This window comes from Leuresthes tenuis, unplaced genomic scaffold (genome assembly GCF_036924035.1).
Source record: "Leuresthes tenuis unplaced genomic scaffold, fLeuTen1.0.hap1 SCAF_24, whole genome shotgun sequence".
NCBI lineage: Eukaryota > Metazoa > Chordata > Actinopteri > Atheriniformes > Atherinopsidae > Leuresthes > Leuresthes tenuis.
Window position 1 is genome coordinate 29,700,881 of NW_027325378.1, and position 14,354 is coordinate 29,715,234.

At 39.9% G+C, this 14,354-nt stretch overlaps 1 protein-coding gene across 5 annotated transcripts in view; it reads right to left on the bottom strand.

Moving 5' to 3' along the window:
- The window catches only part of slc12a7b (solute carrier family 12 member 7b), a 92,974-nt gene that overhangs the window by 61,915 nt on the left and 16,705 nt on the right, over positions 1 to 14,354 (bottom strand). The window contains exon 1 of one of the 5 annotated variants that reach the window (XM_072378818.1): positions 6,971 to 7,380. The exons of the other annotated variants lie outside the window; for them this stretch is intronic. Coding sequence (XP_072234919.1) covers positions 6,971 to 7,088 — 118 coding nt within the window. The 5' untranslated portion in view covers positions 7,089 to 7,380. Of the gene's footprint in view, positions 1 to 6,970; positions 7,381 to 14,354 lie in introns of those variants that run through there. 5 annotated transcript variants of the gene reach the window in all.

The window sequence follows — 14,354 nt, forward strand, 5'->3', positions numbered from 1 at the left end:
AAAATTCTCTTTATGCACAAAACACGTACCGAAACTGAACTGAAACCGTGGCCCAAAAACCGAGGTCTGGACCGCAGCATGGGTTACCTGTACCGTTAATGGAATTCATAGATTGAAGGACCTACTCTCTGGTAATGTAGTTATGACATTTGAACAAATTATAGAGAAATATTCTATCCCCAGACATGACTTCTTATGGCATTTTCAGGTCAGGCACTATGTCTTGTACAGTACTATGTTATTTGAGAATTATTTGAAAGCTCTCCGGTTGAGAAATGATTATTTTTAACAGATAAAGAGATATTCGTAAGTTTATTATATAAAGCTATGTCTCTCACGACCCCGATTAGGTTGCAGAAGCTTAAAGGCACATGGGAGAAGGAGCTAAACATTATAATTGATGATGAAGAATGGAAGGATGTCTGGAGACATGCTAATCAATTTCAGTTTGCAATTGTGCCCAAGCAATACAGTTAAAAGATTATTCACAGAAAGCATATATCCCCCAACCGCAGACATTATTTCAATCCTACTCTCTCACCCATGTGCCTTAAATGCAAGCTGGAAACTGGTACCCTAACTCATTGTTTTTGATCATGAAAACTGCAAATGTATTGGTCCAAAGTATTATCTGAAATGGAGAAGACATTTAGTTTAAAACTGGAGATGGACCCTTTGTCTCTTATACTGGGCCTCCCAAATCGACGTTTAACATCAAAACACAATAAGAGGCTGTGTTGTATTCTTACTTATGCAGCGAGTAAGCATTTTTTTATATGGATGAGTTGCAACTGTTTTATTAATGGGAGAGGAAAAAAAAGTGTGTATATCATTTTTGGTAATACATTTCTGTTTTGATTTGCTAGTTATACACGTGTTTACTACCTTACGCTGAATGAAGGTGTTGACTGACTTAAAATAACAACAAAAAAAAATCAGGAGATGAGGATTACTTAGTGACAAAATACCAATCAATCAAAGAATACCACAATCGTGACTCCCATCCAGTATTTGAGATTAGATTTGGACATTCCTAGGTGTTTATTGTCCAAAACCTAAATTATTTTGAAATGGCAACGTGAAATGCTTAAAATGGGGTGCCAGACATATGACAATAAGTCAATCAATAATACTGGACCATTATCTATATACTTAATAGTCATTGTCAGTGACCACATCCATGAGTGTAAACATTTTTTAAGGTATTAAAGTCCAGCTTGGTTCTAACCAGCTATTTAATGACTGCTGGTCTGTTTATGACTGGAATAGAAAAGTCACAGCATGTCTGCTGACCTAAATCAAACTGAATGAAGATAAATTCCCAGTAAACAATCCCTGAAGCTCAAGTGCTCAGTGAGTAAAAGAGGCTAAAAAGGCTGTTAACATTGGTCTTCAGCACAGTGTAAGGATATCAAAAGAGGATTCTTCTTTGCTGGACTATGAAAGACCTGTCAACTGTTATCTTGTGTCCATGGTCAAAAGATAAACAACTGAAGATTGTTTGTATAGTCTCTGAACTCATAGTCGAAAGGCATGTTTATCCCCAGATCCTCACAACTGCTGCTGACAGTGAAAGAATAGATAATGGTAAAACAGATAGCCATTGAGATGTATGCATGCTTATGGCTTAACAGCTTATCAGAGGCCCCATATTTAGAGCAGGCAACTGGTGAGGATGAGATCACTGAACTGGAAATATAAAGGAGTGCTCAAAGAGGACAAAGCAGAACTACAAGATTTGGTTGTACAGACCTCAACATATAGCGAAGTTTGCATCTTAGCTTATTCATTTACCAGCAACTGAATGAGGCTCAACAAGAAGAAAAGCATCAGTTACAAATGTCAGTTTTTCAGAGCTAGTATTGATCAACAAAATGATCTACGGGACTTCAAACAATATCCTGTTACGTCTCATTGCTTTACTTACAATATTTGCTCTTTCTGCATCCATTTCTCCTTGACAATATACATCCATCAGTATATCACAGTACAGAGAAAAGAGACAACAACACCAAGTCCTCTCAGATTAAACATCTATTCACTACAAATAAATTGGAGGGGGAAATGTGGGTAAATGTTTATAGATTCTCGAGGTGAACTATCTGCAGAACCCTATAATCTTATCTGGAGAGATGACCTTCAACTTTAATTAATTGCAATAAGCGACCATTAATCATTTTAGGAGGGTCTAGACTCTAGTGTAATAATTTTTTTATGCTCTGAATATATGATGACATAATACAGGATACAACTTCTGATGGAGGCATCAAAGTTATAAATGTAACCAACACAAATACACTGCTGGGAGTTAGGAGGAGTGAGGGAACCAGGTTTGTACATTTGTCTTAAAAGGAGCAGGATTTGGAGATATCTACCAGTGAAGTTCCAAAATGCAACAAACTAGGCAGCTTCTGTCCCAACCTCCTTTTACAAGGGTGCATGAAAAAGTAAACTGGCTGCTTGAAGAAATGAATATAAACAAATAGATTGATTGAAAGGACACTTAGACGTATCACAATATATCATTCTCCCTGAGCTGAGTCTGATGTAGGGTCATGTGATATCAAATATATTCTATTTACTCAGGTGTTTGTCTATGAACAATACAAAATTTAGTAAACTGTAAAAATTAAGATTAGTGTTGAGTCTTCCACCAGCACTATTGACTTGACCATAACATAATTTGTTGCCTTTGCCTGAATGAAGTCTATGCATGTGATAACACTGGTCAACTGCAGACAAAGCACACACAAAAAAATATAGGGAAAAAACTAAACAAAGAAAAGTAATCAAGTCACCTGAAAGTGGTTTTGTTTAGTCTGCTGTGGAAGTTTGCTGCAAGTTTTTTAAGAATCTGTTGAAACTAAAGGTATCAGCACCAACTTCATCCAGCCCCAGAAACAAAAGCATGTCATGCAATGTTTTTCTGCGTCGCCCTGTACGAAAACTGGCAGAAGGTAATTATAGAAGGAGTGGTATGCCTTATTATGGGTGCCCCATGCCAAAGGCAGGGCACACATATTACTATTGCTCATACTTATTGGAAAATAAAATGTGGCTGCTTGACATTGCCTTGTGTTCACCAAGTGATTTGGATTTAAAAAAGTTGTTGCAAATTCGCTCTTGTAAGTGTTCTTTAATAATATTGTTGCTGATTTAGGGCAGCACGGTGGTTAGCACTATCGTCTCACAACGAGAGGTTCCAGGTTCAATTCCCAGTTGGGGCCTTTTCTGTGTGGAGTTTGCATGTTCTCCCTGTATCTGCGTGGGTTCTCTCTGGGTACTCCAGCTTCCTCCCACTGTCCAAAAGCATGCATGATAGGTGGTGACTCTAAATTGTCCCGAGGAGTGAGTGTGAGTATGTGGTTGTGTGGTCCTGTGATGGACTGATGACCTGTTCAGGGTGTACCCTGCTTCTCACCCAATGACAGCTGGGATAGGCTCAAGAGGTTCCTGTGCAGACCAGCAAACTGTCTCCTTTTTGTAGAGGTGCTCATACTCACTGATGATCAATTAATCAAATTAATTTGGTTAACAACTGCTACCTACACACTTAATTATTATGAAAGCATTAAGGGTCATGATTCATCAACATGGAAATTAACTCAGCACACATGGTTCTCACAGTGTTATGTATCGCAAAGAAAACTATTCTCATGAACTGGAAAGCGAAGAACAATCTGTGTATTAACCAGTTTAGAAATGTTCTTTTAGATTATATGTGCTGGGGGGGCTGTGTGACTTCGGGCGTCTGGTGGTCTCTCGGGTCGTGGAGACCGGGTTGGTCATTGCTGGGGGGGACTGTGTGTCGGGCAGTTTGGGGGCTTGCTGGTGGGGCTGTCTTGCGGTGTGGGGTGGGGTCCCATAGGGGCCTTGGGGTGGTGGCTGCTGGCTCTGTACCGGGTTGCCGGACCGCTCTGGCGTGGGTAGTGGTGCTGGGCCTGAGCCCTGGTGGCTGGGCGCTGCCTTGCGCCCGCGGGGGGGGGGGTGTCTGCCTGTGCCTGTGCCTGGGGGGGTCTGGGTTGCCCTGGACATGCCACAGTATGGGTGGGTTGGTGCAGGTCCTGGTGCCAGGCTCGTTGCTCTGGGACCTCCAAGGAGGCCTGGGTGATGGTGGGTCTCAGGCCCGGGCTGCTGCGACTGGTGTGACCAGTTGGTTTGTTTGTTTGTTTTTTGTTGTTGTTTGTTTGTTTTTTGTAGAGGTCCCACGGGGCGGGATGGGTACCTTCTGGGGGTACAGTAGCTCCCGGAATATGGTCGCTGCAGGCCCCGAGCCTGGTGGACAACAGGCCCTCCTGCCCTGTGTTGGGTCCCAGGTAGCGGGGGTGCCTATTGCAGCCAGTCCCTGGCTGCCCTCTCCGGGGGAGAGTGTATATCCCCATACCCCTCTCCCTTCTGGCTCCTGTACACACACTCACACATGAAGGGTTTTATATCCACAGCTGTGTTGTATGCGATTACCGCTTCTTGTGCTTGTTTTTGTTTGTTTGTGTGTTTGTTTTTTCTCTGCTTGTCTGCTTTCAGGTGCTCCTGGTGGCGCTAAGGCTGGATTCCCCTCAGAGGCCATGGATTGTTGTCTGTTTTGTTTTTTACAGGTGTAGCAGCTGGTTGTCTGGTTTTTGTTTCTATTTTTGTTCTGTTTCCTCTTCTTTACTCTTCAGAGCTTTCATGTAATAGAGCCGGTTCAGCTCTATTACATGTTATATATTGTAAACAAAAATAAATAAATGGGCATCAAGGGGAGCTTTACATTTATAAAACTTCCCTTGGCAAAGCAAATCTGTTTGGCAAGGGAAAAAAAAAAAGGGTCATGATTCATTTTTCACCCACTGATTTTACGTTTTGGCTCAGTTTTTGTGAAATAATTAATGATAGTGTCACGTGTGTTCTTGTCAATATGAAGTTAGATTTACCTCACGATAAGACCCGGTAAGGACCAGAGTTTGTTTTTTTTTAAATCATGTTCTAATATGTAGAAACCTTCTTTTTTTTCTACATGATTAGCGAGGGAGAGGACAAAGAGAAAATTCATGAGTCAATGAGGAAAAAATGGAGTCTATTACATTACAGGATAGGGGTGGGGTCTCTCCCCCCACTCAGCAAACAGGAAGCAAGCCAGCAGTATAATCAATAACAGTGACTCCTGGTTGACTCAGTCCTCTCGACAAATGCACATAAGGCAACAGCATTGAACTTATCAATGGCCCTTTCTAACATTCTACAAAAAATACCACCTTTAAACTGATTCACCCTCCAGTTTGTTGTTTTATCATGATCACACTGTAGTCCCAAAGCTCTCACTAAATCAAACGGCTTGGATAAAAATGCACCAATATCCAGTTTGCATATATTACAACTAACACAACTTACATCTCCAGTGGAGGACCTGATTTGAATTAACAATTGAAAAGTCTTCCTTAAAACAGCATCAGCTCAGACGGGACAATTGTGTGATCCTTTTGGCTCTACAACATTAGTTATAACAGATAAATTTACGACTTCAGATTAAGTGTGTAGCTTGTGTGACATAACATCCCTTGCCCACTGTTGCTGTCAGTACACCCTTTGTAAGTGACTAATTGTTTACATGTGCACAACTAGCAGGAAGGAAATCAAAGCAGTATGAGATCCTGTATAACTATCATAATAAAATGCCATTTCTCTCCCACAGTCTGTAAAATACTACCCAGCATGCAGCCATAGCTACAGCTCCACAGCAGAAATTATGAGCTGAAAACTGATTCACTCAGCGTTGAGCAAAGTGCTATAAAAGTGGCAACTTAACTAAAAACTTAGGAAAAACATGGAGTGTTTTAACAGAGGAGTTTGTTAAATATGCACCCCATGACCTCTACAGACAGAATGTTCTAAAAAAGAGAGGAATTGTACTAGCTATTCAATTGGTCTTGAGATAAATTTAAATCGGGGAGAAGGAGGAGCATTTTGTTGCAGCTACATTGATCTGTCTAGTTCCAAGGTGGAGTCTGGGTATCAGAAAACATGTCTTCTGATTAGCAGGTCAAAGTTAAGCCAACTGCTTTAAAGTCAACAATATTTGTCTCTCTCCATCTATCAGCTAAATAACTGGAGGCATTACATTTTACAGTTACAGTTTGTAAAAAACACACATTTGCTGACTATCATGTCTGATGATCATATCTGTTATTTGTTGATACTCTGTCTTGGTCTAGCAGGGTAAACAATAAAATGTGTTTCATGCTTGTGCCAAGGCATTGTATTAAAGTGCTTTTTTACAATATCTGCAAGTTCACTGCAAGCACCTCAGAGAGTGAAATATGGTAAAGTCTACATGTCAACGGTAATCAATACAGAGAGACAGGTAGATGTCGGTAGATGTCCAAGTAATGGGCGTTCTATTAGAGTATCTGTGCTGGTTTTGAAATGATTACTTCAAATATAAGGAAACATGGCATCAGCTAGCAAACGCAAGCATAACAGAAAAACAAATTGGTTGTCAAGAGAGGCCTGGCAAAACCATGTCAACAAACAATACACCCCCCTTCAAACTGCCATTTGTAGAGATAAGATGAAATGGCTAGGAGACTGAGGCCAAAGAAGAAACAATAAAAAAGGCACATGTCAAACGTTGCTGAGCGTCAGATTCGTGTGAAGGAAACTCATCTCGCAAAGCAGATAGAGAATGAACAATCCTTCCCTCAAGTCCAGTTTTCCTACTACGTTATTCACCCACACCCATGCAGGCTTTTTTTGAAGTATAAAAACATCAGTAACCTTTGCATTACAGTCAAATGGATCAACTTGCACTGGATTCTGTGAGCAAAGACTGGAACTTTCCAGAAGCAATTCCTTATCTACGGTTTCAACAGAAAAGTAAAGATGGTTTCCAGCTTTTGAAATGGCAAAGGGGTTTGAACCTCACTTAAGCATAGACATTCCTAAACTTATTTTTTCGTTATCAGGAACAAGAGGGAATAACATTAGATCTCACCTGTGGTGTCTTCTTCCTCTTTCGGGAGATTATTGTCGTCCACATTCTCCTCCCCATTCGCCTGTTTTGCCTTTCTGGCATTGTCCTTTACTGGGACCACAGTGAAGTTAGTTGGCATTTTTACACCATGTGCTTCCTCTCAATGTCTCTTGTTTATCACGCTCTTGTCTGTTACTCGTTTCTCCTCCCTCCCTCTGTTCTGCTTCTTCTCTTTCTCCTTCTGTGTCCAATAACCGTCCCTCTTCTTTCTTGCTCTTGCTCTCAGTTATATGCTTTTTACTTCCGACCTGCTGCCCCAGTGTACTTAACTCTGCTGAGCAGACGAGGAGTCTTATTTCTGAGTTTTTGTTCCAATCGCTAGAGTTCTGTTGTCCACCCATGTGACCCCAACCCCCCCGGACCAACTAACCAAATAAAGGAGAGAAGGACTGCCCCGCCCAATGGGGGGAAGTACACACAAACACACTCACAGAAAAACATGACATGTATTTGCGCTCATCAGTGTGTGAGAGCATGTAAATGGTTATCTTTGTTTCAGGGAGAATCCTCCGTACTGGAATGCTGCTCTGTCTCACAAATAACAAAAGTATAAATGTCAGTTTCTGTTTAAAGAGAGGAGGAAGTCCTGGGCTGCTCCACTGAGGAACATTTTCACAAAGTAAAAAAAAACTGATCTCCCTACTTCATTTTGCACTATTATTTGATCCTGTGTGTATGTTCGGAGGAAGGGAGTGCTGATTTTAAAGACCTGCATGATTGTAATCTGAACACACACTCCTACAGAGAGTGTTAGCACACTTGCTTGTACATGGTAACAAACATGTTCAAAGTCTTTACATGTATTCCATTTACATTCCTATAGCTCAACACTTTTCTAAGTTTTAGAAAATTGAGAGCATGTGACAGGTGAAGAGAAAAAAATAGATCTACCTCATCCCTTCATTTCTTTAAATGCCATAATCATCAAAAGAGAGGAAACAATAAAGATAACATTACATCACCATCAGCTGACCCATTCACTTAAAACAAACAAGGCACTTCTTAATGGTATAGAGTGCACTAAAAGCAATGAGCATGATTACTTCTCACACCAAGCAACCTACACTTCTCCACCCACTCAGAGATCCAGCTTAATAAAAAAGCTCAATAAATGAACACATGGAAAATTTTTGGAGAACCAGAGTTTAGCTTGACAGTTACAAACACAGGGAGACCCACCCTGAAAAGGTTAGCTACCCCTACATTTATTACTCCAACGTGCCAATGTGCCAGATCAATACAGTCAAAGTAAGGGTGGGTACTGCAAGGAAACAGGAAGGGAGGAGGTGGAATAGAAGGTAAGAGAGTCAAAGAAACAGATTTCCAGGCAGTATGGCCACTCCACAGGAAGCATAGCCACTTTTAGCATTTCTCTTCATGCAAATCTCAAACCTTGACTAAATTAGTGGGCGAAAATTCTCCTCTGGCAGTATTCAAGAGTACTCTTGAATGTCCCCCCCCCACAAAATCTGAGCCTAAACTCCCAGTTATCTTCATGAAACTGTGAAATATCTGTACATTTATATATATACATGTGTGTATATATATACATATATATATATATATATATACATACATATACATATATATACACACATACATATATATATATATATATATATATATATGTATATATATCACTCTTCACCTACAAATACTTATGACTTATATGATTTTTCCATTTTGGAAACATTCACATTTATAACCCCAGTCAATTGCCCTTCTTGCATATTAGCAGTGGCTTTTTTAGCAAAAAAAAAAATATTCTTGTTAACCTGCTGCTGTTCTGTTCTTCTTTGGTAATTCATACATGCCAGAGAGTGGCAAACAGTTCTAAACAAGCTGTTATTCTGCCTTTGCTAAAGAAGCTTAATTTGGACGACTAAACTTGAAGTAACTGCAGACCAGTTTCCAAGCTGCACTTTTTTTATCTAAGGTTCTAAAAAAAAAAAAACAGTCCTCTCTGCACCGTTGATAAAATTCATGAATGATAACAGTGTTTTTAACAGCATCCAGTCTGGGTTTCAGAGCATTCTCTCATACAGAGACAGCTTTTGTTAAGGACTGCTTGATTTTATTTATTTTAGATTGAAGTCATTCCTGTGATATTGTCAATCCCAACATCATCCTTGATCATTTAGAGTCCTGGGATGAAATTAAGGATTCAGCTCTTAGCTCATCACTCTCTTATTGCTCTAGCGATTTGCAGCTTTTGTCTCTCCTTACCATGACTGCTATAATTCATTTTACTAAGGTATCATACAGGGCTCCTCTGCTGTCACCAGCTGACTCAAACTGTAGCAGTTAGACTCATTACTGGGTCCAAAAGGCATGACTATATCACCCCTTTGCTTGCCTCTGTAGATTGCCTTTTTAGATTTAGTATTGATTTAAATTTACTTACTTCCTGCTCACTTTCAAAGCCTCAAATGGCCCATAATGCATCTTGATGGTCTGATATGTTCCATCCTGACCACTGGCATCCACAGATACTGTCCTGCTAACTGTTGCCAGATCACAGCTTCTACAAAGGGAGATCAGGCCTTTTCCATTAGTGCCCCTTTCTTATGGAACTCTTTGTTCTCTGAATTTAGACAAAGACAGAGTCTGTAGCTATCTTCAAATCCCTCCTTAAAAGTTTACTCTTTAAGAAAGTCTTTGGCTATGGCTGACATTTATTTTATCATTGTGTTTTTCTTAGCATCTCAGCATAGGGTTAGGGTCATGTTATTGTTTGTCCCAACTGAAAATTCAAGAGGTTTGTTTGTTATGTGTTTCATCAGGTATTGAGGAGACAAAGTACAATCCTGTATTCTTGTAAAAAAAAAAAAAGAAAAGAAAAAGGATTGATATCAATTGATATTAAAATGTAGTATCTAAAGATTAATTTGCAAGAATTTCAGCATTAGTTTTGACTTCTTCACCAACTCCACTAACAGGCAACTTCCTCTACAGCAACTGCAGACAGACACACAGACCCTCCCCCCACTATCAGCACAGCCCAGAGCTGCTGCTGTCCACGGCAGAAAGTTAACTTAACTTTGTTTTTAATTCTGCTAGTGGCTTGAAAACATTGAAGTTTTGAAGACAGAGCGACAGTATTCTACAGCAACACACCAAGACTATTTTGAATTATTTATTTCCATACTTGTGTTTCATTCTATGAAACATATGGAGGGAGTAAGAATCTGTGTGTGTGCAGTTCTCTTAAGTGACTGAGACTGGAGAGTTAACAGCAGCCTGTCGCACAGTAATAACAACACAGTAGAAACCATTCAAACTGAGCAGCTCCTCAGCATCCTTCGATTTGGTTCAATTTTCAAAGAAACAAGCATTCAGAGCCTCCTGTGATACCACAGTCCAGAGTTAATTATAGCAACAAGAAGTGGAACCAGGCAGAGATCTCCTTTCCAAGATCTGAAAGAAGGAGCATTGTGCGTTTCATGTTCTTCTATTACTGTGGGCCAACATATGTGAGGATAACTAGTTTACTGACTTAAGCCCAACTTTGAAATTTGAGACAATTGTGAAGGCAACAACAGCATGATGTAGAAACAACAAGGAAGAGCTGCTATTCAAAATATTTAACTATGATTATTCAAAAAACGCAGCTTACATTTAAGCTGATAAATCACTGATAAATGTTTTGCTAGTGAGCAAGCAGTTTAACAAGCTGCTGTTTTATTTTAAAGGACTGAATTGATGTATAAAGGATTCATTTTTTATTTTGTTAGGGAGAAAAAATTAAATATTCCTTCTTCCTTGTTGCTACTATGCCATTTTTATTTATTTATTTTTTATTTATTTATTTTATTTTATTCACAAGTAGGTGTAAAAGAAAGGGTCAGCTGTAAGGGTATCTCTACTGAAACACAGACTCAGTCTCCAAACCATGAAGAGTGGTAATAGACAAACGATTCAGGGGTTTTCATTTTTGTGTTGAAGAACATCATAACTTTTATTTTATTTAAGATTTAATATCACCCACACATTACAACAAATGGAAACCACATACAGAAAATTGAGTAACAACTTACATTACACAAAACTGCTGACCTTCAACATTTATTCAATGCATTCGTTTAAAATGATTAGCAATGGACAGTCTCAATCTGCTGCAGTAGATCTACACCAGCAGTTTCACTGACAAACTGTATATTTAGAATAGGGTTACTGTTATCATCATTATTATAGTTGTTTTTGTCCCTTTTTTTGTTTATTGAAAACATAGCATTTCAAGTCAGGACATGTTGCATTCAATTCACTGATTCAGTAGCAACTGGCTGAAATACATGAGAAATATTAGCCTTTATCACTCAGACATGTGATTGTTTTAAGAGTAGAAGGGCAGAAAGTTTGTGATAACTTTCTTATTTAATTATTCATAGCTTCTTCTTATTATTCATATGAAGATGCATGTTTAGCCACTACTGAAGCCATACCCATTTCAGCTGGGGTAAAACAGCTAGTCATTTCAGTATAAAAGGCTTACTAGAAGTGTTATAATCATAACATGCATTAGTGCATTCATTGTTCTGGACAATTCTAGCCAAGAGGTAAAGTCCTCTGAACTTTTTCCATGAAGGCTCAGATTTCTATTCTCAAAACAGATGCATTGATTATTTGTAGAGGCGAATATCAGATAAGATTGGCCTTGAAACACTTGCACCAAGTACAGTGAAGGACACAGATCAGCTTAACACTTTCTCATCACAGACACATCTGTCTTTCAATCAAAAGCAGCTAACACCTCGAGGTTCAGCCTTGCAACTCCCTGGTTTTTAACTTTATTTATCTCCTGAATCACTCTAAAAGGCACAATAAGCAAAAAAAGCTAAATGTAATCTTTTGTGGCCCTGTGATATACCTTGTGAAGAAACCCTAAAAACAAGTGTCTTTTTCAGGAAAAAGAGCACCTGATTAAATTCTTTGTTCATCTAAAAGCAGAACAAAAGATTAAAAAAGAAAACACAAAGGTTTGACTAATTGAAATAACTCATAGTACAATATGTTCAAATCTATTTAATCTCTAAAATCATTATGGTTTGTTGTTGTTCTACATTAACATTAAACACTAGCAAACACAGAAGCAAAAGAGGTCCAAAATAACGAGGCCCCAAGTTAAAAATGTCAATTGCTGATGAGGATTTTGATTGAAATTGGTGAGAGGCAGGGTACACCCTGGACAGGTATCCAGTCCATCGCAGGGTAACACAGAGAGACAACGAGACACACAATGATGCACGCTCACACTCACTCCTAGGGACGATTCAGAATCATCAGTCAAGTTAACGTAACATGCATGTTGTTGTGCGGTGGCAGGAAGCCAAAGTATCAAGAGAGAACCCGCTAATACACGGGGAGAACATGGAAACTCCGGGATTCAAACTGGGAGTCGACAAAAAAGTGACAAAAAAGACAAAAGCTTTAATCATGTCATACGAGTTCAGATCATGTCACGTCATTTTCTCTCACTCCATTTCTTCTTCCTGACCCTGTTTTCAAAACAGGAGCAGAGGGGCCAAAAGAAGACAGGATCAGGAAGATGAAAAGCTGATGTCCTCGCCTGTTAGCCAACAATTTCCTTTCAATATCTATAGTGTTTTACTGGCTTTCAGAGTGTCATTTAGGACACTGATCCTCACTGAAAAGCTGTTCTTCCCTCTCTCCCCTTCAATGGGTACTGGCATTTATTGGTCTGGCTCTTCAGCAAATGCACTGTTACAGCCATGAAGTGTCTGTAAAACAAAAACTCCACTTTTTTCGTTCATTTGAAATAAACATCATCCTGCATTGTTGTAATTCCTGTTGCCTTCTGGTGCATTTTTGCATTTTGTCTGGTTTACTCTCAGTATATAGCGGAATAATGACACAATGCTTCCCCCCACTGATCAAATATGGAAGTACACATCAGGCAGTATGAACAGTTGATTGTCCTTGATCAGTATTTTTACACAAGCAAGTGTCATGAATGCCAGACACCATATTCAGTCACACTTTCCTAAAGTCTGACTCTAAAATGGTGACCAGACAACTTAGTTTCCGTTATAGAACATTTCCATGACCTATTTGCTTACTGTAGAGGGGGGAGAGGCAGAACTCAATTCAAGTGATGATGGAAAAAGCTAGTGACAGTCAGTTATTCAAAGACCCATCCATCCATTTTCTATACACGCTTAATCCAACTGTAGGCGCTGTGGGCGCTGGAACTTATCCCAGCTGTCATTGGGTGAGAGGCAGGGTACACCCTGGACAGGTCACCAGTCCATCACAGGGCCACACAGAGACAAACGCTCACACTCACTCCTAGAGAAAATTTAGAGTAGCCAATTAACCTAACATGCATGTTTTTGGATGGTGGGAGGAAGCCAGAGTATCCAGAGAGAACCCACGCAGACACAGGGAGAACATGCAGACTCCCCACAGAAAGGCCCCAGGCAGGAAACTGAAACTGGAACCCTCTTGCTGTGAGGTGACGGTGCTGTGTCTGTTTACTGTTTCTGTTTCTGCATTTAGCAGACGCTTTTATCCAAAGCGACTTACAGGTAGGCAGGTAGGGTAAGGGGGTCTTGCCTAAGGACCCCTACTGGAGGTAGTACCTTTCATGCAGGGGATTTGAACACATGGAAGGTGGCAATCATACCACTACACTATCCAGTCGGTGCTAACCACCACACCACCGTGCAGCCAACAACACTGGCTCAAAATAGAAAAAATTTCAACTCAGTTTTAACCTTACAGACACATGTTGGACGTCACCAACACATGACTTAAATATCAGTAAAATCTGCAGTTCCTTCTGCTGGTCATCAATCACTATGCAAGAGTTTCAAAGACTTGTGACGCTTGCGGACACACTCCAGTCTACAAGCAACCAAAAAATACATTATTTAGCATGTCTGATATTCTGAAGCACTGCGTAAGGAAGGGTTGGTGAGTGAGCAACAAAAGCTGATGAAATCATGGGACATGACAGAGTGACACCCGTGGGGAAAGGAAAATAACAAAACATGATAAAGAACAGGATAAAAATGAAAAAAAAAAAAAACTTTGTGAACTTCAGAGATATGAACAAGAAGCTGCTCAAAAAGGCTGCCAGTTTCTGTTCAACAACCTGCTCAGTAGAATGATCCATCAGCAGCTACTTGTATCACAGTGTCACATTCATGACCAGGGCCTACCAGGGATAGACATGTCTAAATGACAGCTGGAACTGCTGGATGCAGATCAGTCAGGGGTCCAGGCTGGAGAAATATATTGTAGGGTGTGACTCCCGGCTGCTGCTCAGTTTTGTAGTGTGAACACACTGGGACTTCAAAAGTTTCAAGAATGAGAGAAACTTGTT